Source organism: Felis catus, chromosome C1, assembly GCF_018350175.1.
Source record: "Felis catus isolate Fca126 chromosome C1, F.catus_Fca126_mat1.0, whole genome shotgun sequence".
NCBI classification, from domain to species: Eukaryota; Metazoa; Chordata; class Mammalia; order Carnivora; family Felidae; genus Felis; species Felis catus.
The window spans coordinates 186,716,428-186,744,378 of NC_058375.1; the positions used below are offsets into that span (position 1 = coordinate 186,716,428).

General features: G+C 38.7%; 1 protein-coding gene across 5 annotated transcripts; it reads left to right on the forward strand.

Moving 5' to 3' along the window:
• Nucleotides 1-1,631: 1,631 nt before the first annotated feature.
• BZW1 (basic leucine zipper and W2 domains 1) lies at nt 1,632-17,666 on the forward strand. 5 transcript variants are annotated; one of them, XM_023259594.2, is made up of 12 exons: nt 1,632-1,948; nt 3,119-3,192; nt 4,947-5,123; nt 7,097-7,191; nt 8,179-8,244; nt 8,865-9,000; nt 9,671-9,780; nt 9,925-10,095; nt 10,574-10,720; nt 11,079-11,217; nt 12,610-12,732; nt 13,150-17,666. In XM_023259594.2, exons 2-12 carry the CDS (start codon nt 3,129-3,131, stop codon nt 13,179-13,181), a joined length of 1,260 nt encoding a protein of 419 aa, XP_023115362.2. In that variant the 5' UTR covers nt 1,632-1,948; nt 3,119-3,128; the 3' UTR covers nt 13,182-17,666. The 5 variants fall into 5 exon arrangements, with proteins under 5 accessions (XP_023115362.2, XP_023115363.2, XP_023115361.2 ...); XM_023259595.2 differs by having other exon boundaries at nt 1,632-1,911; XM_023259593.2 differs by having other exon boundaries at nt 1,634-1,915.
• Nucleotides 17,667-27,951: the final 10,285 nt, after the last annotated feature.

The window sequence follows — 27,951 nt, forward strand, 5'->3', positions numbered from 1 at the left end:
GCTCAGTTGGTTAAGCGTCTGACTTCGGTTCAAGTCATGAACTCACAGTTCGTGGGTTCGAGCCCCGCATCAGGCTCTGTGCTGACAGCTCACAGCCTGGAGCCTGTTTCAGATTCTGTGTCTCCCTCTCTCTCTGCCCCTCCCCTGTTCATGCTCTGTCTCTGTCTCCAAAATAAACATTAGAAAAAAAATTTTTTAAGTTAAATCCAGGGGCACCTGGGTAGCTTAGTTAAGTGTCTGACCAGCTCAGGTCATGATCTGTTTGTGGGTTCTAGCCCCGTGTTGGGCTCTGTGCAGACAGCTAGGAGCCTGTAGCCTGCTTTGGATTCTGTCTCCCTCTCTCTCTGCCCCTCCCCTGCTCATGCATGCTCTCTCTCAAAAACAAACTTTTTTTTTAATTTAAAAAATAAAAAAAATCAAAGTTAAATCCCTACGAATGTATAAGGTAAGAAAGCAAGGTGGAATAAGATAAAAGGAATGAGCACAGAAAAGAGGAACAGCAATTGCAAAGGACTATCCAGGGAGGTAACCAGGATAATTGGAACGAAGTTTTTAAGGAGATGGGTAATGTTCTAAATGCTCAGAGGAGGAAAGGAAGATGAGGATCACTGGATTTGGCAATAATTCTGAGGAAGAACTCTGAGAAAGTAATTGTCCACGATGTTGAGAGGGGAAGGCAGCAGAGGTCAGATAGTTAAATAAATCAACTAATATAAACTGATTTACCAAAAATGTTTGATAAGGGAGAGAAGCAGAGTGCAGGGAAGATGACTGTAGCAACAGATCCTGTTTTTAGGGTTTGGGTGGGATTTTTTGGTAGAAGGATAATAACAATGGAGAGGCAAACAAACTAAGATACAAACGGAATAAAAACATGAGGCTAGATCTTGGAGACATTGTGCATCTCTGCAGTTTTAATGCCCACAGTGCTTTTCACACGCGTTACCTTGTCCCTCAACTCTCTGATGATACATCCTCTAATTCAGTGGTTCTCAAAAGTGTAGTCCCTAGACCAGCATCATCAGCATCAGAGGGAACTTGTTAGAAAAGCACATTTTTGAGTCCTACAACAGATCTGCATAACTGTGCGGGTCAGACCCAGCAATCTGTGTTTTAAAAAGTCCTCCAAGGGATTCTGAGGCTCTCCAGGTCCCCGCAAGGACCACACTCAGGAGAAAACGACAAAAGACCGCTGCAAGGAGTAGCGGCCACAGTTGGAGGCAGAATTTTCTTCTGAACCTTCCATCTGGATCTCCCAACCTCCTAAGAGAGGCAGTGCACGACCCCAGCCAGCCAGCAGCACCGCAAAGCAAAGTCGCCCCGCTTCGGACCAGCCTGAGCGAGTTCTACCAACCCCAACGGGAGCGGAGGTCAGCTAAGGACCCTTGGCCAAGCTCAGCCACCGCCCTAGAAAGGGCCCGAGTGCACCAAGTACTCAGGCTTCGACTTCCGGCGGGGGGGGGGGGGGTCTACTGGGAGGGACTCCGGGCGGCCGTATCCAAATTCTTCAGGATTGGCGGGGATGGGGGGGCGGGGTATTTGTTCTTCTAACCCCTCCGTGTGCTACGAGGCCGCAAGGGGCAGAGAAGGAAGAAAGACAGGCTAGGATAGGATAAGTTTCCGCAAAACCTTGAACCCAATAAAGGAACAAAGAAGACTTGAAAACCCTTCTCCCTGTCCTTTCCTACTTTCCCACCCCGAATCCCAAGGAATGGAAAAGGCGGAGGCTCAAGGCCTCGTCTAGGAGGGACGCGGGGAGGACGCTTGTGGAAGAAATCTCGCGATAGGAGGCCGGCCGGGGCGGGGGTGACACCGCTTCCCTCCTCCTCGCGTTAGTTCCGGTCGCAGAGGAGACACCGCCGCAGTTGCTGCCACATCGGGGATTTCTGGCTCTTTTCTCTTCGCCTTAAAGTCGGTGAGGCGCGACGCTCGCCTGTCCCGGGACGAGGTTGTGGCCCTCAGTCGCCAGACAGGGCAGGGGGGTAGGGGCCGGCAGGTCTGGTGTGGCCCGGCTTGAATGGGTCTGAGCCGCCGCCTGAGGCCAGGCCGGATCCGGGGCCTGGATTCGAGGGCCACTGCCACCACCTCAGCAGGGAGGTCGAGGGTCTGCGGCCCGGACCGGGACGTGGGGCCCGGGGGTGCGCTGCGGCGCCAGAGACCGAGGGACCCCCCTCCCCCCAGCGGCCTTGCCTGGCCTGGGTAACAAAGCCGCTGCGGCCTCTGTTGGGTGATGTACGCGTGGGGGGTTCTGGCGGGAGGGGCGGGGGAGCAGCCACCACCTCTGCGGCCGCCTCCACCACCGCTGCTTTCGCTGGAGGGCGGGCGGATGTACGGGGCGGCGGGGCCCCCGGCGCGAAGCGCCTCGGCGCCTGTGGTCCGCTCGTTGCGGCGGCCGCCACCACCGGCGACGGGGTCAGTGGAGAAGGGGCTGCGGGCCGAGAGCTCGCCCCTGCGGCGCCCCGCAAGGGCCGAGGGGGTTCTGGGTGGGGGGTGGGTTATCTCGTTCGAGCGGCAGACACAGGAAGGGTGTGGATAGGGAGACACGTGCTCGGGGAGGAGACTTGGATTGCAGGGTACGGGGCAAAGGAGGCTAGGCCGGCTCTCAGTTCATTTTGCAGGCTGGAGTGGTGCAAGCGGCCGCTGCAGTCACGGGCACAACTTCATAGGGTGGTGCTGCTCACAGGCCCACGGTAGAAAGGATTCACCCTTTGACGGTGTCTGATAATCGACGTACACGTTTTGGATACCTCGCGGCAATGGTGGCAATCTCGCTTAGACTTCTGTGGTGCTTAGAAGTAGTGGAATATGCAGGCGAATTCAAAGAGGAACGAGGAGGAAACCAAACAATTATGTTTATGATGAGTGATTTGCCCCTAGTCACTATGGTGCTGCTATAAGGTCTTTTAAAAGTGTACTTCACCGTACATCTTCAGAGTTTCTTGTAGGGAGAAATGCAGGATTTGAAGTTACATTAATTCTTGGTGTCTGCCCCAGGTACTGCCAGGCTGAAAGTGTTATATTTGATTTATATTGTGACTACACCAAAGTTTGATGCTTTGTTTTTAGAACAAAATGTTATGGCACTGATATTTTTAAGGCTTTATTTTCCTTTTCTTAGGGTGTCTTTTATGAATAATCAAAAGCAGCAAAAGCCAACGCTATCAGGCCAGCGTTTTAAAACCAGAAAAAGAGGTAAATATGTTTTAAAGTCTCTCTCCAAACTTCCAGAACAACTTTGATATCTTGGTTTTTCTGCCAGGCAATTGCTTAATAGTAAATCTTTTGAGACAAAATATCAGAAAGGAACTTGAATTTCTAGTTGACTGCCATTTCAGATATACCCTTAGTATTTTTACTGCTTTTCTAAGCCTTTAGTTTTTAGTATCAACATATATATCTCTATAGTGAATGGTCTTTTTATTTTGAGGATAAAGTGCCTTTTTTTTTTTTTTAAGTATGGAGTGCATTTTCACTAGCTAAATTTTATTTAAGCAGACTTGCTTGAGGGGAAAAGTTAATTTATGAAAGGGAGCTCCTAATGCAATTGCTGGTTTTTCCCAAACTTTGTGAAGATTTCTGAGAGAAAAACCAGACTTTACACATGGAAGCTAATTATGGAACAGAGTTCACACTGTAATGTCTTTTGAAATTAAATATTTCTCACAGACAAGCACTAGAATTCTGTTAACTGCTTCTCTCTATTAGTGGGTAGTTAGGTGAATATTCTGTAGCAAAGCACTTATTGGTGACACAAAGTTAAGTGGGGTGTGGTCTCAGATATATTTTGTATTGGGCTTAATACTTTCACCAGGATTTTTCAGTGTTATTGTTCAAAAACCATATTGACCTTATTTTACAGGAGATTTTGAGGAAATAGAACTGGGTCAGCTACGGGTTATAAATTGTTTTTTTCTACCCTGGGTAACAGACAGTTTGAGATATATATTACATAATCTTTTGTAATCCCTGATCATAGACCGTCCTCTTGTAGTGGGGAGACTAAACAGTGATTTGATTCTAGTCTTTTCAGATTTCTTTAGATTTAACCTGCTAAATTAATTTTCTCAAGAGGAGGAAGAGGAGTTGGAAACTGAGCAATTCAGCAGTAATAGGGCAAAGTCTGTATCCCCTTGAGGATGTGGTGATACCAAGTCATTTTATTGTTATTAGCATCAGGAAGAGGTGTCACTTCCCCAGTTCCACATTGAGATAACTCATGCCCTCCTAGTTCCTCATGGTGGGGTCCTGGGTAGCGTGAACAATCATCCCAGTTTGCCTGGGGCTGAAGACAGTTCCCAGGACCTAGGCTTTTTAGTGCTAACACAAAGTCTTGGGCAGACAGGGAGGAGTTGGTCACTCTAGGGCTGTGTGAAAATTAAGGTAGCATCTAACCTAGATAGGGAAGTCAACAAAGCTGGGTATGTCCCTAAAGCACTGTTAAGTACCAAATGAATGATTTAAAACAAACATAAAGTGTTATGGGCATTTAAAGAAAAGAATCAAGAGCTCCAGCATTTAGACAGAATTTCACTCAAGAATAAAATTTACCTGAAGTTTAGAGGATGTCCTAAATTTCAGAAGAGCCCAGAGGCAATAGGAGAGCATTTGGAGTAGAAATTGCCTCCTGGCAGTAGGAACACACTAGCTCATTTAACTCATCATTTATGAGACTTGTGTGAAAAAAATAGTAGGAGAAAAGCCACACAATTCTTGTGACTAGGCAGTCATGCCTTGCATTTGCAGAGGATATGTGTAGTCTTTTATTGTGTCTGCTTGCATTGCAGGTCTTGGGTAAGCTTTGTGTTTTGTTTTTTTCAGGTGTTGAAATAAATGAGATTGTGATACATGTGGTTAACTTATTCAGTAGTTACACTTTCATAAGGTGGTGGTTTCATGGCATTTTGGTAAGCCTTTTAAAACTAAATGTTGTGGGGTTTTCCCCCCAGATGAAAAAGAGAGGTTTGACCCTACTCAGTTTCAAGACTGTATTATTCAAGGCTTAACTGAAACTGGTACTGATTTGGAAGCAGTAGCAAAGTTTCTTGATGCTTCTGGAGCAAAACTTGATTACCGCCGATATGCAGAAACACTCTTTGACATTCTGGTGGCTGGCGGAATGCTGGGTAAGTGTCTGGGTTTTGTGGGAAATGTGATGTATAGAGATTATGTGGAATCCAGAACATGGACTATTTGACAAACCTGTCAAATTGGGGTGGCTTTGTTTTTGGCTTTTTTACTTTCTTAGGATTTTTCCATTCCCCCCGCCCCCAGGTCATAGTAGTTTAGCAAATTATCTTGCTCTGTCTAGCTTTATAGTTGAAATCTGTTAGAAAATCATAACATTTGGAGATGACTTTTATGATATGTACATCCCTACTACATCCCCAATCAGTAATTTTTCCAAACTGTGTTTGAACACTCTCCATTAATGGAGAAATCTTAGCCTCTTACGTAGTCTTATGAAATACTACTTCTGTATGCCTGAGGACTAATCCTACATTCTTCAGTACATTAGCCACAATCACTTAGAGTGTGGCTAATCTAAATTGAGATGTCCTATAAGTGTCAAATATACATTGAATTTTAAAGACTTGATATAAAAAAGAATGTAAGACATGTCAATAATATTTTGAATACTGAAATGTTAGAATCAATATTTTTGATATGTTGGATTAGAGTATATTAAAATTGCACCTTTTTTGGGGGGGGGGGAGAAAGAGCCTGAACCAGGGAGAGGGGCAGAGAAATTCATTTTTTTATAAGGAATAACTAAGACAGTTTACAGGTTTTCTTAATGTTTATTTATCTTTTGGGGGGTGGGGCACAGTGAGAGAATCCCAAGCAGGCTCTGCACAGAACCCAGTGTGGGGCTCAAACTCATGAAGTGTGAGATCATGACCTGAGCCAAAATCAAGAGTTGGACGCTTAACTGACTGAGCCACCCTAGGCACCCTCTGAGGAACTCTTAAGTAGGCTCCACGCCCAGCAGAGAGCCCTGACACACGTGGGGTTCTTAAAACTGCAAGATCATGACCCTAGCCGGAATCAAAAGTTGGGCACTTAACTGAGCCACCCAGGTGTCCCTGTTTTTAATATTGTTAATGAAGTTACTAGAAGATATAAAATTACATCATGTGGCTCACATTATATTTCTGTTGCACAGCACTGCTCCACCTCCACCCTCACCAGCTCAGGATGTCTTAAAAGAATGTGCCATTTAGTTAAATATCTTCAAATGATGATGATAATTTCATTTCCATAGCTCTTTAAGACATTTCAAAATGTTTTCACAGTGATATGATATTGATCCTCAGGGCCAAGCTGATAGAATCAGAACTCTTATTTGTAAGCCTGCAGAATGGAAGCTTAAAAGGCTTCAGTAACTTACATGCAGTCAAATAATTACTCAATGGTGGAACCAAGGAACTTAACGTTCATATGTTCTAATATATTCCATTATATTAGCAGTTTGTAGTAAGAAATACCTATTTTCTACTTACAATACTAACCCTAAATCTGCTTTTAAAATCCTTTCTTAAACCTTTACTAAGGAAATTTTCAAATATATCCTAAAGAGAATAGTAAAATGAACTTCTTGGCTGTTACCCTACTTAATTGTTAACAGTCTTAGTCTGGCTGTGTCCCCCCTGACTTCATCCCCCTCCCCCATATTTCAAAGTGTATATCAGACTCACTTTATCCATAAATACTTACAACTGTATATGAAAGATAAAGACTAACTTGTAAGTTTTTATGGCCCAGCCTCTTAGGAAGCTTGAAGGGTTGTTTTCTGTATGGAAAGTTACATTATCAAAAGCAACTTAAAACATCTCCACTTGAGTGACAGATTTGGTACTGTTGAATGGTTAATGCAGTGAGTTTAACTGGGTTGCTGAAGGGGGTTATTCTCTCAAGTTGTTTCACTTTATTCACCAACCAACCATGTTGCTTTTGAGATAGTAACTTTGCTCTCAGATCATCTTTTAGAATTTGTATCATTTTATTTTATAATGAGAATCCTTCCAGAAAGTAAGATTGAAATAATTACTAATTTTAAATGAAGGTCATTGCAAATTTTTTGTAAAATATACCTTAGCCCCAGGTGGTACACTGGCAGATGACATGATGCGTACAGATGTCTGTGTGTTCGCAGCACAAGAAGACCTAGAAACCATGCAAGCATTTGCTCAGGTAAATGAAACTATATATTTCAGTTAGCTATTATCCGTCTGAATAGGAGTAGTCTGCTTTTAAGAGGTTGCAAATAGAAAGTTGAAGGAATCTGAACTGAAGATTTAGAGATAATTTTTGGTGTAATATTAATGAACTAGAAATTTCAAATGTGTTGAGGAAAACAAAGTAGAAAAGATTGAATTATTTTCCTGTTTGTCCCTTTGGAATTAATCCATTTTTAAGGAAAACCCTCAAACTGAAAAGGAAAATCATTTCCTTGTCATTTCATTCAATTATTTCTGCCTGTAACTTTTTATTTTATTTTATTTTTAATTTTTTTTAGTGTTTATTTATTTTTGAGACAGAGCATGAGCAGGGGAGGGGCAGAGAGAGAGGGAGACACAGAATCTGAACCAGGCTCCAGGCTCTGAGCTGTCAGCACAGAGCCCGACGCGGGGCTTGAACCCACGAACTGTGAGATCATGACCTGAGCCGAAGTTGGACGCTTAACCGACTGAGCCACCCAGGCGCCCCTGCCTGTAACTTTTTAAAGATGAATGAGTTAATAGGCAGATTAGCTTACCAATCAAAATTTCATTCAAAGGTTTCATACATAGTTTGTGTTATTGTAAGCAAAGAATTCAAGTGCTCCTAACCTAGAAATTTGTTACCTGTCTTTGGGAAAGTAGAACTAATATTCTCTGATCTTATTCTGTTAATAATCCTACAGATGGATAAATGACTTGTATTTAAGCAATAAATAGTCCTTGCTTTAATATCTGGCAATAAAAATCTATCGTGGGTGGCTATTAAAGTGTTATATTGTAAGTTTTGAGAGTTGACAGATTCTTCCCAAGTGGGCTTTTTAAATAGCTTGTAAATTCTTATATCCAGTGGAAGTTTCCCTTCTTTGATGCTCTAAAGATACTATGAGATACTCAGATCTTTTAGGAATCTGGCATCTGTAGATACCAAGTTATTAAATTCCATTACTGTTCTTCATAGGTTTTTAACAAGTTAATCAGGCGCTACAAATACCTGGAGAAAGGTTTTGAAGATGAGGTAAAAAAGGTATGAACAACAGTATGCTTTGTGGATACAGAAGGTTGGGGTCAAAGAGGGGAACATTAAATCTTAATTTTGCCACAGATTTGAGAGGATTTTAGGTATTTAGGTAGACTGTCATTGAAATGTGATTTGGGGGTGTATCATTTAGTTTAATTTGCTACACAGTGTTTCCTAGCTTTGTGTCCAAACAAGTGGCAAAAAACTAAAGACCAAAATGGGGTTTGTTCAAAAGATACAGTAAGATCAGAGCTAAGCAGATTGAGAAAGAAATTTAGCATACTTGCTATTGAAGTCTTAAGATAGTCTGTATATAGGTAGATGAAAAGATGTAGTAATGTTAATAGTAACATCAGGTTTCAACCTGTTCTAATTATTAACTCATGTAATACAGAAACCCTGTGAGGCAAGTTTTATTATCCACATATATATATATATATGAGGAAACTGAGGCACAGAGGATAAGTAACTTGCTCAGGATCACTCAGCTAATGTTACTATAACTGAGACTAAAACTTGGATGGTTAGACCCCAGAGCCCACACTTTTAATCAGTATAGTTTGCTTTACTATGTCTCTTTATATAATACAGTTGCTCTTTTAACCTTTAACTATTTACTTTTATAGCTGCTGCTGTTCTTAAAGGGTTTTTCAGAGTCGGAGAGGAACAAGCTGGCTATGTTGACTGGTGTTCTTCTGGCTAATGGAACACTTAATGCATCCATTCTTAATAGCCTTTATAATGAGAATTTGGTTAAAGAAGGTAATCAGCCTTTAGTAAAGAATTGTCTTTAGTTGTGTGAAGGTGAGGATACCAAAGAGCATGAAAGATGTACTGATAAAAAAACTAGGATATAACTTACATAGATTTAATTTGTGTAATAGTCTTAGTTTTTTAACTATCTTTAAATTTAATAAAATAAAACTCATTAGATATTTAATATATACCTTTGGCTATCTTTAGGTATATACCAGATGTGGTTATAACTTAAAAAGAGAAATGCCAGGGAAACCCAGAAAGATTAATTCCAATTGGGAGACTTGGGAAAGTCAGAGAAAGTGACTTTAGGGAAAATGTCAAGCCAAAAAGAAAATAAGTTGCCTGATGTAATTTTCATAGTTAAATAATTCTGTTAAAATAAAAACAAAACTTTTTTAAAACTAGACTACTGAGTGCTTAATGTGCCCTATTTCCCACAACAGCCCTGTCAAGTGTAAGAACTGTTACACTCATTTTACACATTAGAAAGCAGTTTAATAACTAAAAGTACCTAACTAGCAAATGAGACAATAGAGAAATTGGAGTGAAATGGTAAGCAGCTTAGTGGCAGAGGGAAGTTTGGGGATAAAGGGAGTAAGTCTGTGGTTGAAATGGGGAGATAGAATGGTTGAAATCCACTTGTTTCTGCTAAGTAAGCTCTTTTGTTCTACAGGGGTTTCAGCAGCTTTTGCTGTAAAGCTCTTTAAATCATGGATAAATGAAAAAGACATCAATGCAGTAGCTGCAAGTCTTCGGAAAGTCAGCATGGATAACAGACTGATGGTTTGTAACTTTTTTCATTCTTCCCCTTCTTGCCAACACTTAAAGTGTAACAAGGGAACTTTCTCATTTCTAATCTGTGAAAAGAAGTGGTTTTTTATTGATACAATTTAAAGGCCACTTGACCAGATTAAATTCTCCTTTCAGGAACTTTTTCCTGCCAATAAACAAAGTGTTGAACACTTCACGAAGTATTTTACTGAGGCAGGCTTGAAAGAACTTTCAGAATATGTTCGGAATCAACAAACCATAGGAGCTCGAAAGGAACTCCAGAAAGAACTTCAAGAACAGATGTCCCGTGGTGATCCATTTAAGGATGTAAGATATTTTTGTTTAAACCATCTTTACGAACTAACTAGAACTTAAATAAAATTTTGGAAAAAATAAGCCATCTCTATGATTTTTTATTCACTTGAGAAGCTTTAAGGTATTTCACCAGAGTGAGTTTTAATTAGTGGCTGTTGAATTATGTGCTGGGGCTTTTCATTAGCCTTTTTCACATTTAATGCTTTACTAGTGCCCAGAAATTATAGGGCTTGGGGATTTTGTAGGGTTCAAGCCAGTTGAATAGGTTTTATGTTTCCATCTCCATCCTTTTCCAGCTGGTTTGCCTGTGTGTAAATTAAGGCTTGGACTAGAGGTCCATCCCTTCCAGTTCTAAAAGTTCTCTAATTATATGTGGTACACGTGTGGTTCCATTGCCAGTTGTGTTTTTATGTTTTTGTAAAAGGTCTAAGATTGATGCGTAGAGTATACATATCAAAACTGATTTACTAAATTGGGATTCTTTTTGCAGATAATTTTGTATGTCAAGGAGGAGATGAAAAAAAACAACATCCCAGAACCCGTTGTCATTGGAATAGTCTGGTCCAGCGTAATGAGCACTGTGGAATGGAACAAAAAGGAGGAGCTTGTAGCGGAGCAAGCCATCAAGCACTTGAAGGTAAGTCTGACTTCACCTTTCTTTGGCTCACGGTTTAAAAACAAATACATGTTTAAAAGTAGCATTGGCCTGAAATTTGTTGTTTGCTTTTGAGGGAGTATTGGAAAATATGAGCATTCCTTATTTATTCTCTAAAATATTAACATTGTATTGACAGTTGTCTGGAATCCCTGGTGCAGACAGTATAGCTTGGTTGGCTTAGTTGCTTAGAGAGCCTTCTGCTTAATTTAAGTTTCCATTACATAGAATATAATTTACAGTGATTTTGAAAGATCTGTTATGTTCTGTATTTTAGGAATTTTGAAATGGCTGGTCATTATAAGAAGTGACTACATTTTTTCTCTTTTCCCTTTAAAAGCAATACAGCCCTCTACTTGCTGCCTTTACTACTCAAGGTCAGTCTGAGCTGACTCTGTTACTGAAGATTCAGGAGTATTGCTATGACAACATTCATTTCATGAAAGCCTTCCAGAAAATAGTGGTGCTTTTTTATAAAGGTAATTTAAATTTTGGATTTTGTGAATACATTTAATAAAAATCCAAAAATACTCCTCTAATAATTTCAGTGAGTCTGGACATTAGCTCCATAAAATATTTTACTCTAATCATAGGACTGAATTGTCTCTAATTGAATTGGGTGCTTTTTAGTGTATTAATATCCAAAACATCTTTAAACCTTATTAATAAGTTAAAATCTAAAACCTTCTTGGTGTGGCCTCAAACTCTGTCTCCTGTTCTCTACCAGTTCTCTTCCCCAGACACACTCTTCACATCTCTTGTAGTCTTTGGCCCATGACAAGTTGACTTCCCTTCTTCACTCTACCCCATTAGCCATCTTGTCCTTCAAGATCAGTTCAAAATGCTCTGGTAAAACCTTCTATTTCAGTTATTCCCTTTTCTGTGATCCCTATTTCAGAAAACTGATCTAAAGTGGTTAATAAAGATAAGGACTTTTTTGGGAGAGAGCCCATTGCAATATATGTAGATTACTATCGTTGTTAATAATGTTTGGGTGTTTTTAAACATCTGTTTTTGAGAGCATGCTCGTGAGTGGGCAAGAGGCAGAGATAGAGGAACAGAGGATCTGAAGTGGATTCTGTGCTGAAAGCAGTGAGCCAGATGCACAGCTTGAACTCAAAAACTGAGGTCATGACCTGAGCCAAAGTTGGACACTCAACAGACTGAGCCACCCAGGCACCCCTGGTTTTTTGTTTGTTGGGTTTTGGTGTTTTTTGTTGTTGTTTTTTTTTTTTTTTTTTTTTTTTTAAGGGAGAGAGAGAGTGTGCACACGCATGCAAGCTGGGAGGATCCCAAGCAGGCTCCACACTATCAGCTTAAGCTCAGAACCTATGAGATCATGACCTGAGCCGAAACCAAGAGTCAGATGCTTAACCTGCTGAGTTTAATGAATTATTGATCAAGTATCACTGATTACTTAATCACAAGGTTTCTCAACCTTGGTATTCCAGATATTTTGCGCCATTTAACTCTTGTTTGTAACAATCCTGTGCCTTATAGACTATTGAGTAGCATTTCTCCTCAGTGTAACAATCAAGAATGTCTCTAAACATTGTCAGATGTCCCAGCACGGGGATGGGGTGTGTAAAGTTGCCTTCAGTTGAGAAAGTCACTGGTTTAGTGAGTGTTTTTCCTAGCTGTAGGTTCCTATGTTGGCAAGAAGTTGACAAAACATTTCTTTATGTAGATTTCTCATTTTATCTTTTCTATTTTTCTTTAAAAGTTGAAGAAACCAGTTGAGTGTTCTGAATACAATTACTGTTTTTACTTGACTTCAGTAGGCTATTTTTTACCATGCACACATCTGTACCTTACGTGGCATCTGACTCTGCCTGAAAAACTCCCAGATGTAATGATGACTCTCTTTTTAGCTGAAGTCCTGAGTGAAGAGCCCATTCTGAAGTGGTATAAAGATGCTCATGTTGCAAAGGGGAAAAGTGTCTTCCTTGAGCAAATGAAAAAGTTTGTAGAGTGGCTCAAAAATGCCGAAGAAGGTAAGTCTTTTACTTGGTGCAGTTTGTTTGGTAAGCCGGAGAACTAATTTTAATGTGGCCATTGTATATGCCACCTTTTTTTATTCATATACCATTTTGTACCTTGAATACAGACTTTCATTCATTTCTGACAGATCTGCAAATATTTACTTTAAGGCAGGTAGGGAGAGCTTGACTTTAAATATTGAAGTATTTTGATGGCGTGGCCATTAGACATTCTGAGGAGGAAAATTGAAAAGATTGAGACTTTAATATTCATGAATTTTGAGATTTATAAATGAAGGCTTATGAATATCCTCATAAGTGGGGGATTATTAATAATATATCTTAATTATATTAAAAATCTTCAGTTATAAATGGGGACTTTTGTTTTCTTTTATTATATAATGCTTGACTGCATCTTTTCCCCTTTTCTAGAATCTGAGTCTGAAGCTGAAGAAGGTGACTGAATTTTGAAACTACACCCTCAGTAAAGCAAACAGGAGTTGTAGATAAAATGTCATGTCTCATGTGTCCTGGTTCTTACATCTTCCTACCTCCCTATATCAAGCATGATATAAGGGCTTTCATGGCAAATTTTATTTTAAATGTTTCTATGGTTACTGGAAATGTTGGGTTTAGTTTCTAAAACCATGTTTTAAGTAGCTACAGGAGCTATAGATTTGAATCTAATGTTGCATTAGTCTTTTCAGTTATCTTCTACCTCCTGTATTTTCTACTGTAATAATGTAATTTAAGGCCTTCCACAATGAACAGTTCACTTTATTCCCTGGGTTTTCTATATAAACAGTTTTCAAGATATGATTTGGTTAAAAATAATTTGTTATAAAAATTCTGTTTGCAAATTAAACTGTAAAAGTATCCAAAGTCTCAAAAGGCAATGATTTGTGTGATAATTTGGTATGCCCAAAGCCCTGCTCATCAATGAAAATCTCATATACAGTAATTGAATTCATTAACATGAATCTTGAGTATTTGGACCATTGCTTGCATGTTGGTATTTTCTTGCATTTTTAACCCTGGATGTCCTTGAGCTCAATTGTTTGCTTTCTGGTTTTTATTCTTTAGTAAAGCCATGGAGAACAAGCTTGAAAGTGAGTTGTTTGGGAAATTGTGTATGACAGAGGTGGTGGGAAGAAGAAAGTTGAGCTTGTTCTCATTAAAAACTTTTGCATTCAGTTTGTATCTTTCCAGGCAAAACCAATGGATATTCTTTTCATACAGCCATTTTCAAATGTACCTTAGAAAAATCTTGTCATTTAAAGTATTTTACGCTTGTCATGCACTTAGATTGAAAGGAAAGGGACTCATAAAATAATGTGAGTGCCTACCTGGCTCAGTTAGAAGAGAGCATGTGAATCTTAATCTCACCATGGATTCGAGCCTCACATTGGGTGCAGAGATTACTTTTTTAAAAAAATAAAAATAGTATGAGTAAAGAAAGTGACTATCAAATCCCAGGAAGTTGTTAAATATTAAGTGGTCAGCATGTTCTGAGACTCTAAATGTAACTCATTTCCTCTTGCCTTAGAGTATTTGTTGTAAAGAATGAAGTGCAATGATGATACATCCCCACTTGATCATGTTGGATCAACTTCATTCTTTTGACATCCTTTTAAATAACTCAAGCATCTGGCTATTAACATACCCTAGTTTCCATCTTTTTAAATTGCCATGAGCCAAATATCTCTTATATACAATTGATCCATTTATTTCAATGGCTGCCTTTTAATTTCCATCTTTCTTTTCTTGCTGCTACCCATATATATATTATATATATGTTATATATATATATATATATATATATATATATATATATATATATATATATATATATATATGTAGTCATTAGAAAACAAAAAATGACCACCACTTTGGTGGAGAGACTTCATATTAATAAAGTGAACATTTTGAAAGGGTTTTTTTTTTGTTGGGAAAAGAAACCAACTTAGAATGATGCCACCAGACTGAATGGAAATTGCCCCTTTCAAAGGTGCCGTTCTTAGGAGCCAAGAATTCGGTGTTTAAAAGTTCATCTTGAGGGAATATGTGTAATATAATTTGAAGTAAAGGTGTAGTGACCTTATGAAGAACATAACTGATACCATTATGAATGGGGTGAAATTGTTAAAGGAATAACTTTGATAGTTTTAATGCACAGGCAAAATGTATTCACTAGGTTTCTACATAGTGATCTGCTTTTACTTTGTAATTTGTAGTCCTCAAAAGACTTTTTCAAAAATAATAAAGTCCATCATTATGCCTAGGTTATAGGTCAGTCTTCTTTAGTTTTTTGTTGTTTTTTTTTTTTTGGCGTATTCCATGTTTATACCTAGGAATAGCTGTACGTTATGCATTCAGACAACGTCTCTACTGTGCAAGCATTTAATAATCGTCCTTTTCATCCTATGATTCCCTAACTGTAACACCCACACAGAATTCCAGTGTAGCGGAAACTACATTAATATTTCTATAGCCAAACCATTGCATGTTACTGTCGTACAAAGTGTACCCTATTTTATTATATACTGTGTATAGTGAAAGAGTGTGTAGTCTTCCAGAACTACATTATGATCTTTGTCTGATCATAGTTTTTTTCTTCATAATGACAAAGTAGTATTTACTTACTACAATGTTATAGTAAATGGATAAGTCACCTGTGATAGTATAAAGAAAGGGAATGCTTCCTAAAGACTACAGATTTTCATTTTGAATTATAAGTGGAATTTTGGAACTTGGCTGCCAATGCCCACCTATGGCCTCAAATATTTACTGCTTAATCTAGATGTTAAAATTGTACTTGTAATTATAATTGGATAATGTTAGCTGATTTTCCTAACTTGGTGTCAGTTTCCAAGGATAAGTCATCTTTTAAGTGCCATAATTAAATGTTTAGAGCTGATCCTAAGTTTCTTAATTATTCTGGGAGTATTATCCTAGAGATATTTGTTTGTTCTTACGAGAACTCCAAATACAAAAATGCCACAGGAAATTTTGACATAGCATAGTGATGGTGGGGAGAGGAAATGCGTGTGACTAAGAGATGTATCTGCGTTGTACATGAAAAAGAATAAGGGTGATTGGGGGGGAGCCCTCGGGTGGGATCACCCCTATTGTGACCTAATGTATCTTTTTAAAGGGGAGGGGACCTAAAGATAAACATTTTCATTGGCAGATATATCTTTATGTGTATCCATATCCTGAGGCAGTATTTTAATCATTTCCCATTGGTTTTGAAGATTTTAACAGATTGTTGATTGTAACTGTATCATAAGTAGAATCATTTGGAATTCTAATCTATAAAAATGAATTAAAACCCTGTGTAGCAGTTTATAATTAAAGTTGCTAGGCATAACGCTTAGATAATGGTATTGAAATTTTACTGATGAAACTACAGGAGATTCAGGAAATGACAGAACTGTTGGTTGGCTTTAAGTGTAACAGATGCCAAAATTTTAGTGTGCAGTATTACTTGGACTACTGAATGACCTTTGTAAAAATTTTCCTCAGATGCTATTTACAGGTGCCATGTAAAATAGGTAAAGCATTTGTGAGAGTTCTGGCAAATTGCCTTGCTATGATTTTTTTATGTAAAGTAGTAAGTAGTCCTTTAGTATTGATATAAAGTGTTTCTGTTTATCAGCTTACTGAGGCCTAAAGGTTTAAAATATAATTAAATAATAGGTTGTTCAGTGGGCTTTATTTAGGTGGACTCTAGTAGATGTGATAAGTACTTTTGACTTCAAAATAATTTATAATTGGCTTCTGTTTAAAAACGAATTGCAGTGGATATGAACTAAACCCAATCTTTTTTTTTTTTTAATGTTTTATTTTTATTTATTTTGAGAGAGGGAGAGGATCTGAAGCAGGCTCCACATTGTCCACGCATTGAGCCTGACGTGGGGCTCAATCTCACAAACCGTGAGATCATGACCTGACCTGAAAATGAAGAGTCAGCCTCTTGACCAACTGGGCCACCCAGGCACCCCTGACCTAAACCCAGTCTTACCCATACAGTTATACATAACTACGAAACTTGGTGTGGATCAGAAAGGTTTCCCAACCCCCTTTCCTTCCCTACTTCCCCCCCCCCCCCGCCCCGTTTTAACTGGGCAATTAGCAGCCATATCAAATCCAACCTTTTTGATTTCCATGCATTTATATTTTTTTCTTTAGAATTATAGTCTCCTCTCTCCCAATAATTGAAAAAAGGATGAGGATACTTTACAGATGCACTCAGTCACTGTCAATTTAGTAACTTTTAAAAACCTTATATAAATTAAAAGCTCAACTGTTTGTAGTGCCCTAGAGGAAACAGCAGTAAAAAATCTGCCAAGTCCTTTGTTTTGTAGACTGTCTAGAGGGACCAAGACCTTGTTCAAACTATGATCAGAATGTTTATGGTTGTATTAGTGCAGGCTTGGGAACTATGCATTAAGTGTATACAGTGAATTTGGGGTGTTACAAAGTTATCAGATACAGTTGAGCTGTTCCATTTCAGGAGTTTCTGGTCTGTGTGACCATTTTACAATACTGAAGGGAAAAAAGTTTAAACCTTTTTTTTTCTTTTTTAGTTAAATTTCGAAGGCTGTGCTTAAACACTTGACTTAGAGGTAAACCTATTGTGTGACCCATTACAGACTGCAGCCTCTATTACTTCAAAAATCTGTTTTGTGTTCTCTGGCATCTTAAGAATATTTTCTCTGTAAATACACCTCATTTCCATTCTAGTTAGGAGTAACGGACCCCGGCATGGCAAACAGTTGAAGAGCGGAGAAAACTGGATAGCTGATACTACAGATAGTTGTTGAACCACCTCCAGTCCAGCCATCCAAACCAGTAATTCCATTGCTGCATTATTTGTGTTAACTGTGAAATTGGCTTCTTGTCTGTACCCTTGAAGTTGAATAAAATTTCATGAGATTCCTTGTTAACTTAGAGAAGCAATGACTATTGTTGCATTGGTTGTTGTATGCTAATAACCTATAAGCACTGGAGTTGCTTCTGGCTCCAGTCCTTGTCCTAGTCCTTCCAGTTTTCCCCCTGGCGTTTTGAATACCATTGAAAGGCCTATTCCTCTTTTTTTTTGTCTGGGACACTTTGGCTGTTGTTTGGCTCACATGTACTTCAAACTTCTCCAAATGCTCAAAAACTGCAATCATTTCTCTTCATGAAATATTAGTGCCATCTACCCTCCCTGGAAAGTTTCAGCTCCCCTCCCTTCAGCCCTCACATCTGATGGGTCAAGTTCTGTCCATTTCAACTCCAACTCTAATTCATGCCACCAGTGTCTATTTAAACAGCCGGAGTAGTCTTTAAATTCAAGTAAGACCTTTCTGCTGGAGGGACCTGTGTGATTGATTTTTTAGCTAAATCTTCCTTTTTCACTTATTCACACCCCCCCCCCCCCTCAGTGCCCAGCATCCGATAGTACTTGTCAAGTAAGTAAGCATTAAGTATTACGTAAGTGAAGAAATGAGAACAGGGACGACCGTGCTTCCTGGATCTAGTCAGAATACTGAAGTTGATGATGTGAAAAACTAGAATGGATGTTTGCATGTACAATGAAAGTTGTTCTGTGATTTTGGAATATTTATTTAGAAGCAACTTTGGTAAGGTTGAATCCAAGATACTTCTGTTCTATGGCAAGGATTGCTGTGACTGATGTGACCTGGCTGGACTAAGAACCTGTCAACAATTCGTAAATGTGTGTTGTCAGGTGCTCTGCTGAGCTTTAGCACTGTGGTAACAAACAGGACTAGATGCCAAAATTCAGGCCTACAGGAGGGAGCTAATCACAGGTGAGAGCAAAACCAAAGGCATGGTAGGTACTGGCAGGTTGGAGCATCTGGTTTCAGGGCTTACATAGTCTGTAAACCCTTAAAACAACCATGAGAGACAAATCACACTCAAAACATGGTTTGCAAGTCCCTAACATTGAACAAATAGACCATGCATGTGAAACAGTTGGAGAAAGATACCCCTCTATTAGCTGTGTGGCTGGGCAAATAATTCAACCCTGAGCCTTGTTTTCTACATCTGTAAATAAGAATTATGACTGATGCCTATCTCGTGGAGTGATTGAGAAGTTTACAATAATCTACTTAAACGAAGGTACTTAAACTACTCATCAGAAGAATCTCTCCATGAACTGTAGCTGTTGTCAAGGATGTGTTTGTGGGGGAACTAAATGCCACTGACACTGCTAAAGCCCTGAATACAGGTTTCCTGTTTGATTTGAACCAGTAGAAGGTAATGAAAGTCCCAAAAACCATTGACATGATATTTTTACTTTAGCAACCGTAGAAAGAGACACAAGATTAACTGAAATCGTCATGACCTGGTCGTAACAATGGAAGTCATGTTTTGTGTGCATGTGGTCAAGTGTCTTCCCCAAACTCCATTCTAAAAATAAAAAAGTTATAACTCCACAAAGGTTAATGGCATATGATAAGTATCTTATGTTGAGAGAAGGAAAGCAGATAGGTGACCAATTGGCGGGGTTTTAGCTTTGTTCTGCTAAGCCCCTGCGGTGCAGCAGAGAGCTAACCATAACTTAATACCGCAGGTCTAAGGGAAGGCTCAGAAGTTGGGGCACTGGTTTCTTTTAAGGGTGGGAGTGAGGAGCAGGGTGGAAAACATGAGTTTATTGGAGTCTTTAAAAGGAGTAGCCGCCTTTGTCTACTCCCCTTACCTTACACCGCCACGTGACTGGACTTAAATTCAGCAGAAAACAGAAGGTTTACCATCTGCAGAAAGAAGTTGGGGCTATGGACTGGTGGATACCAGACACAGGTAATAATACTATATTAAAATGCAAAAAACAAATTAATAAAATGGGCAGATCCATAGCATTATACATCTGTGTGGCAGAAATTAACAATTGTCCCTGATATTATTCTCTGACTTTTTCTTAGAATCCCCAACTTTTAGCTGGACATATGACTGCTCAAAAAACATCTCAAAAAAGAAGACGAAGAAGAAGAAAATACATCTCCCAGCCCAGCCTCCCTTGTAAGTGTGGCCACATGATTAAGTTCTAGATGGCGGGATGAGCTATTTCCAGTGCCTTTGAAGAGGCCATGTCTTCTTCCTTCCCTTTCTCCTTCTTATAGCTGGAAATGGGCATGATGACTAGAGATCAAACAGGGCTCTTGGACCATAAAGATGAGGAATGATTTGCTGAGCATTACAAAGCTACAAAATAGAGCCTGAGTTCTTGACACAAACTTTTTCAGTGTTCCATCTCTGACAACCTATGTCTGGACTTCTTTCAGATGATAAAATATCTTGTTTAAGTTATTTTTATTTTAGGTCTCCTGTTACATGCAGCTGAATGTAATCCTAAATAGTTGTTTAGAAATATAAAGAGAAATAGCAAAAGGGACAGACTCAAAATAGGCTCAAGATGAAAAGCTGAATAGATCAATCCTCATAGGGAAAAAAAAAAAATCAAGTGGTAGGTGTGCCATTTTTTAAGTTGTTATCTTGTTTCAAACACTCTTGTCCTATGTGATGATGAGGCTGGAGCTCTGCAGACTACATTTCTTACATGGGATTAGGAGTAGGGAAAGGTATGGAGAAGAGTGTTCCTCGAAGAGGAAAGAGCATATGCAAAAGGCTGGGAAAAAAAGGAATTTGGTTTATTCAGGTAAAAAACTCATTAGGTCTAAAAAAAAATTAAGTGGACAATGCATTGCTTTTTAATTCCTTCACAAAATTGTGCAACCATCACCACTACTGAATTCCAGAACATTTTCATCATCCCAAAAAGAAACCCCATAACCATTAGCAGTCACTCCTCATTTCCCCTTCTCATCTCATCAGCTGTACCAACCACTAACCTACTTTCTATCTCTATGGCTTTACCTATTCTGGACATTATTTCACATAAATAGAATCATACAATATGTGGCTTTTTATACCTAGTTTCTTTCACTTAGCATAATGGCTTTAAGCTTCGTCTAGGTTGTGCCATGCATCAGTTTCATTGCTTTTTCTAAAAGGTCAAATATTCAATTGTATGGATATAGCACATTTTGTTTATCCATTCTTCAGTTGATCAACATTTGGGATGGTTCTACCTTTGGACTATTATGAATAATGATGCTATGAGTATTTGTGTACAACATTTTGTGTGGATGTATGTTTTCATTTCTCTTGGGTATATACTTAGGATGGAATTGCTTGGCCACATGGCAACTCTATGCTTAACTTTTTGAAGAAGGACACAAATGTTTTTTAGAATGGATGCACAAGTTTTACATTCCCACTAGCAAATTTCTCTACATCCTCATCAACACTTATTGTTGGCTTCTTTGATTATAGCCATCCTAGTGAGTATGAAGCATTATCTCATTTTGGTTTTTATTTGCGTTTCTCTGATGAGTAATAATGTTGCAAATCTTATTGGCTGTTTGCCTATATTCCTTGGAGATATGTCTATTCAAATATTTTGCCTATTTTTGAACTGTGTGACCTTTTATTATTGAGTCATAACACTTTACATATTCTGCATACAGGGCATAATTCCCTTATCAGATATATGGTTTGTAAATATTTTATGTCTGTAGTTTGTCTTTTCATATTTTTAATGCTGTCTTTTGGGGTGTGTGTGTGTGTGTGTGTGTGTGTGTGTGTGTGTGTGTATGTGTGTGTGTGTGTGTGTGTTTAAGTAGGCTTCAAGCCCAGCGCAGAGCCCAATGTGGGGCTTGAACTCACAACCCTGAAATCAAGATCTGAGCTGAGATCAAGAGTCAAAAGCTTAACTGACTAAGCCACTCTGGCACCCCTTGATGCTGTCCTTTGATGCAAAACCAGTTTTTGAAATTGTATGAAGTCCCATTTATCTACTTTTGTCTTTTATCCCCTGTGCTTTTGTTATCATATCAAAGTAACCACCTAACCAAAGTTCATAAATATTTACTCCTGGGGCACATGGGTGGCTCAATCCATTAAGCAACCAATTTTGGTTCAGGTCATGATGTCACTGTTTGTTGGTTCAGGCCCTGCACTGGTTTGTTAGTTTAAGCCCCACATCAGGCCATCTGCTGTCAGCACAGAGCCTGCTTCAGATCCTCTGTTTTCCTCTCTCTGCCCCTCCCCAGCTCATGCATGTGCACTCTCACTCTCAAAAATAAACATTAAAAAAAAGAAAATATTTACTCCTATGCTTTCTTCCAAAAGTATTACAGTTTTAGTTCTGACATTTAGGTATATGATCCATTTTGAGTTAATTTTTATATGTGGTGTGAAGTAGGGATTCAACCCCATTCTTTTGCATGTGGAAAACCAGATGTCTTAGCAACATTTCCTGAAAATATTATTCTTCCCCTTTGAATTGTTTTGGCACCTTTTTTCAAAAATCAATTGCCCACTTTCTGGATTCTCATTTCAACTCCAGTGATCTGTCTATCCTTATGACAGTGTCATACAGCCTTGATTGTCACTGTAGCTTTGTGGTAAGTTTTGAAATTGAGAAGTGTGAGTCCTCCAATTTTGTTCTCTTCTAAAATTGTCTTGGCTATTTTGGGTTCCTTAGCATTTCCATTTCTGCAGAAAAGGAAGCTGAGATTTTTGTAAGAATTGTTATATCTTAGATCAGTTTATGACTATTGCCATCTTACAACCCATGAATATGAAATGTCTTTCCACTTGTTTAGGTCTTTTTTAATTTCTTTCAGTGGTATTTTAGTAGTTTTCAGTGTGCAAGCTTCACACTTCTTTGGTTAACTTTATCCATAAATATTTCATTCTTCTTAGTGCTATTGTAAATGAAATCTTCTTAATTTCATTTTCAAATTATTCACTATTAGTGCATAGAGATACAATTGTTTTTTATAGATTGATCTTGTATCCTACAACCTTCCTGAACTCATTTATTAGTTCGAATACTTTTTTCAGTAGATTCCTTAGGATTTTTCTTGACACATACCATGCTCATATCATTTACAAATAGAGAATTTTACTTCTTCCTTTCTGAGGAAGACTTGCCTGTTTGCCTTGGATAGAATCTCCAGTGCATTATTGAATAGAAATGCCAAGATTGGACATTCTTTTCTTGTTTGTGATCTTACAGGGAAATTTTTAGTCTTTTTATCAGTAAGTACAGTGTTAACTGTGGGTTTTCATAGATGCCCTTTATCAGATTGAGGAATTTTCCTTTTTTTTCAGCTTTATTGAGGTATAGTTGACCAAAAAAAAATTGTATGTGTTTAGGGTGTACAAAGTAATTAATATATGTATACATTGTGGGCGCCTGGGTGGCTCAGTCAGTTAAGCTTCCAACTTCGGCTCAGGTCACGATCTCGCGGTTTGTGAGTTCAAGCCCCATGTCAGGCTCTGTGCTGACAGCTCAGAGCCTGGATCCTGCTTTGGATTCTGTGTCTCCTTCTCTCTCTGTCCCTCCCCTGCTTGTGCTTTGTCTCTCTCTGTCTCTCAATAATAAATAAACATTAAAAAACGTAAAAAATGTATATGTATACATTGAGAAATGATTACCACAATCAAGTTAATACATCCATCACATCGCATAATTAGCGTGCGTGTGTGTGTGTGTGTGTGTGTGTGTGTGTGTGTGTGTGTCTAGTGAGAATACTTAATATCTACTCTCTTGGCAAATTTCAAGTATTTGAAATAGTAATATTAACTATAGTCATCATGATGCATAGCAGATCCCCAGAATTTATTCATCTTATGCCTGAAAGTTTGTATCTTTTGACCAACATCTCCTGCATCCACTATCCCTCATTCCCTGGCAACTACGATTTCTACTCTGTGGTTCTAGGAGTTCAACTTTTTTAGATTCCACATATAAGTCAGAACATATAATATGTGTCTTTCTGTGTCTGGCTTATTTCACTTAGTGTAATGTCCTCCAAGTTCATCCATGTTGCTGCAAATAGCAGGATTTTCTTCTTTTATATGACTGAATAATATTCCAGGAATTTCCTTCTATCCCAAGTTTATTGAGTGTTTCTCTAATGAAAGGGTGTTGGATTTTGTCAAATGCCTTTCCCGCATCTATTGAGATTATCAAGTATTTTTTGTCTTTTATTGTATTAATTTGGTGTATTACATTGATTTTTCATATGTTGAACCATATTTTTTGTATTCCTGGGATAAATCTCATTTGGTCACAGTGTACAATCCTTTCATATGCTGCTGTATTTGGTTTTCTAGTATTTTTTTGAGAGTTTTGCATCTGTATTCATAAAGTATATTGGTCTGTAGTCTTCTTCACCTGTGAGGTCATTGTCTGGTTTTGGTATTTGGCTAACACTGGCCTCACAGAATAAGTTGGGAAGTGGCCCTCTTCTGTGTTTGCTAAGAGTTTGCAAAGGATTGATGGTAATTTTGTAAACACTGGTAGAATTTACCAGTGAAGCCATCTGTGCCTGAGTTTTTCTTTGTGCAAAGTGTTGTTGTTGTTGTCGTTGTTTTTAAGTTTTATTTATTTATTTAAGTAATTTCTGTCCCCATGGGGGTTTGAACTCATGACCCAGAGATTGAGTCTCATGCCTTTCCAACTGAGACAACCAGGCACCCCTCTTTGTGCTAGGTTTTCAATTACTAATTCAATCTCTTGCTATAAATTTATTCAGTTATTTCTTCTTCTATCCTATTTTTTAAATATTTTGTCTTAAAAAGAATTTTTTTAAATTTTATTTTTAAATAATCTCTACACCCACCATGGAGGTTGAACCCACAACCCTGAGATCAAGAGTCACATGCTCTACCAAATGGGCCAGCCAGGTACTCCTATTCTGTTTCTTCTTGAGTTAGTTATTTGTGAAAGGAAATTTGGCATTATAATAAAATTTTTAAATAAGCATATCTTTTGATTTAGCTGTTCCAATCCCAGGAATTTATTTCCATTATATATTGCTATATAATAAATCACCCCAAAATTTAGTGACATGAAATAACAACTTTTATTATGTCCACAGATTCTGTGGTTCAGGAATTAGGGCACAGTAGAGACCAATTGCCTCTATCTCATGTCTAGGATTCCTAATCCAGGAAAATTCAAACAGTTGGGAGAGGGAAATAACTCAAATGACAGAGGTCTGGAAACATTTGGAAGATGGTCTCAGATGACTTGGATACTGGGGCTGTTGACTGGAGCACCTACATGTGTCTGGCCCTTCTCAGTGACTTTGTCTTCTCATAGCATGGTAGCTGGATTCCAAAAGGTAGTCTCTCAAGAGGGAGCTGCTGAGAGCAAGTGTTTGATGAAAACAAGATGGAAGCTGCATGACCTTTTATTGACCTCATGTGACTTCTGCTATTGTCTATTATTTGAAGCAGTTATCAGTTCCAAAGAACATGTGGAGTTGGAAATATTGTGGAAGACATTTTTAGAAAAAATCTGCCACACCTATCTTATAGAAAACTTGTATTTGATAAGTAAAAAAAAGCAACAGGCACAATCTTATTTGTAAAGTTTTAAAATGTGTACATATATACAGAAACAAATGCATACAGAGAGAACTGGAAGGAAATGGGATATCTATACCAGTTATCTCAGGGATGGGGGTGAGGAAGATATGTAAAGCTGGGCTTTCATATATTTTGATCTACATTATTTTATATTGTTTGAATCTTTTACAATGAGAATTATTAATCTATTTATTTGCATAATAAATAAAATATCTATGTTGAAAATATCAGTTTTTAGTAAATGGTGTAATACAGGGTCACCTGGATGGCTCAGTCAGTTAAGTGTCCAACTTTGGCTCAGATCATGATCTCGCAGTCCATGAGTTTGAGTCCGGCCTCGGGCTCTGTGCTGATAGCTCAGAGCCTGGAGCCTACTTCGGATTCTGTGTCTCCCTCTCTGCTCCTCTGCCACTCATACTCTTTCTCTGTCTCTTAAAAAAAATAAATGGGGGAAAAAATAAATAAATGGGAAGGCAAGCAGGTGAAGCCACTCTGGAAAACAGTATGAAGGTTCCTCAAAAAACTAAAAATAGAACTACCCTACGACCCAGCAGTTGAACTACTAGGCATTTATCCACAGGATATAGGTGTGCTGTTTTGAAGGGACACATGCACCCCCATGTTTATAGCAGCACTATCAACAATAGCCAAAGTATGGAAAGAGCCCAAATGTCCATCGATGGATGAATGGATAAAGAAGATGTGGGATATAGATACAATGGAGTATTACTCGGCAATCAAAAAGAATGAAATTTGCCATTTGCAGCTACATGGATGGAACTGGAGGGTGTTACGCTAAGTGAAATTAGTCAGAGAAAGACAAAAATCATATGACTTCACTCATATGAGGACTTTAAGAGACAAAATAGATTAACATAAGGGAAGGGAAACAAAAATATAAAAACAGGGAGGGGGACAAAACAGAAGAGACTCATAAATATGGAGAACAAACTGAGGGTTACTGGAGGGGTTGTGGGAGGCAGGGTAAGGGGCACTAAGTTATCTACTCCTGAAATCATTGTTGCAGTATATGCTAACTAATTTGGATGTAAATGTTAAAAAATAAAACAAGTTTAAAAAAATATTAAATAAATAAATTACTTAATATATGGATGCCTTCAATTTATCAGACAAAAGAGTAATTTAAGGCAACATGTATATTGTGGAGGCTGCTTTTAACTTTATCAAGTCAAAAGGGCCCACAGTGACCACCTGGCTAAATAAAGACAGGCCCATCAGGCGACCCACCTCAAAATATCCATAGGCCCTAACTAACCAATGAGCTACTTAGAACCTGGCACACTTACCAAAAAAAGGAAAATTCCAGATGTTCCATACCTCCTCACCTTCCCTCTTTAAAAACAGCCCCCACCTCTTGGCTGACAGTCTCCGCTTTGCTGTTCTGCCATCCTCCTGCCACTCCTTTGCTGTGTATTCAATAAACTTCTATCACCTTTGTCCTGCCTCAGGTGAATTCTTTTACTGCCCACACCACCGGCTCCCACCTGATCATTGCCCCACATCTGGTGGCCCCCATCTGATCCAGAGAGGCACACATATATGACATTACATAATGCCACTGATTTGGACTCAGGGATTAAAAACGGGTTTTCAGAGGCATATGAGAAATATGAAAGGGAACTTTCTAGAACCTACAATTCAAAGCTCTTTGTAAAGGCAGAGCATTGGGAGTTATTCCGTGCTTGGCACTTACCACATTTGCAAACCTAGCAGTAGAATAAATTTCACATGATGGAAGAAAACTAAGAATTTACAGTGGGCAATATAGATTTACAAATGTTTAGTTGCTTATCTACATACAAAATGAAAACCCTAAGTTTTGCTGTTTAGAAGAAAGTACCAAAGTTTCTGTTGGTTTAAACAAAGTCTGAGGATCTTCCCATGCTCATTTTTCTCTCCAATATTTTGTGGCTGTGATTTTTGCTTCTGGCAAAGGCAGGAAAACTTATTCCAAACAAACTCTCTTTCTAATAATAACTAGAAAACCTGAACAAATTGTAAAAGATGTAAGTTTGCAAACACTGGAGAGTTATCAAGGCTGTGATAATTTGAGGGGCCAACATCCTTGAGAAAAGAAGAGGGAGGGCCAAAGAAGTGACCCTTCAAAGTATTAGGGAATTTACACTAGTGGCTGAAAGATTGAGCAGAATTTTAGGTAGCTGCATGGGCTGAGAGGGAAATGGGTGGTGAAAGTCTGCCAAGGAGGACCCCAGGTCTTTCACTTGGGATCCTATAGCAGATACCATTGGTGCCCTGCCCATTTCCCTCAGGCCTTCCCATTACAGTGAATGGAGGTTAACTTCCAACTACCAGTATCTCATTTGCATTTCTTTGTCTGAAGGCTATCAGAGCCCACTCTAGGTCTGGCAGGCTGAAGAGCCAATAATTTATTCTCTCCATCCTAGCAGTCCTCAGCATTGCCCCTTTGGTAGAATAATTAGAGGCTCTTCTTCGGGAGCTCCCAGAAGTCCACAGAGGCATTAAGTTCCAGGTACTCACAATAGGAACTTCCTTGATAATGCATTCTGGTTTTGGATGCCATCCCTTTCCTGCTCACTTTACTCTCTTACTGGTGCCTTCTGGAATCACCTCCCAAATAAACTACTTGTATTTGAAATCATGTTTCAGAGCTTCTGCTTCTGGAAAAACCCCAAACTAAAGCATTTGGGCCAAGAAATGGTCCTACACAATGGGGTTTCCAAGAAAGGACTCTTGATTGGATCACTGACCAGGTGGTTAACAAGGACCATATGTAGG

Coding starts and splice junctions, on each gene's coding strand:
- BZW1 (XM_045034257.1), top strand. CDS start 2,327: ATGTACGGGGCGGCGGGGCCCCCGGCGCGAAGCGCCTCGGCGCCTGTG. Junction 9,781..9,924: donor GCATGGATAACAGACTGATG/GTTTGTAACTTT, acceptor TTCTCCTTTCAG/GAACTTTTTCCTGCCAATAA. Junction 11,218..12,609: donor AGTGGTGCTTTTTTATAAAG/GTAATTTAAATT, acceptor CTCTCTTTTTAG/CTGAAGTCCTGAGTGAAGAG.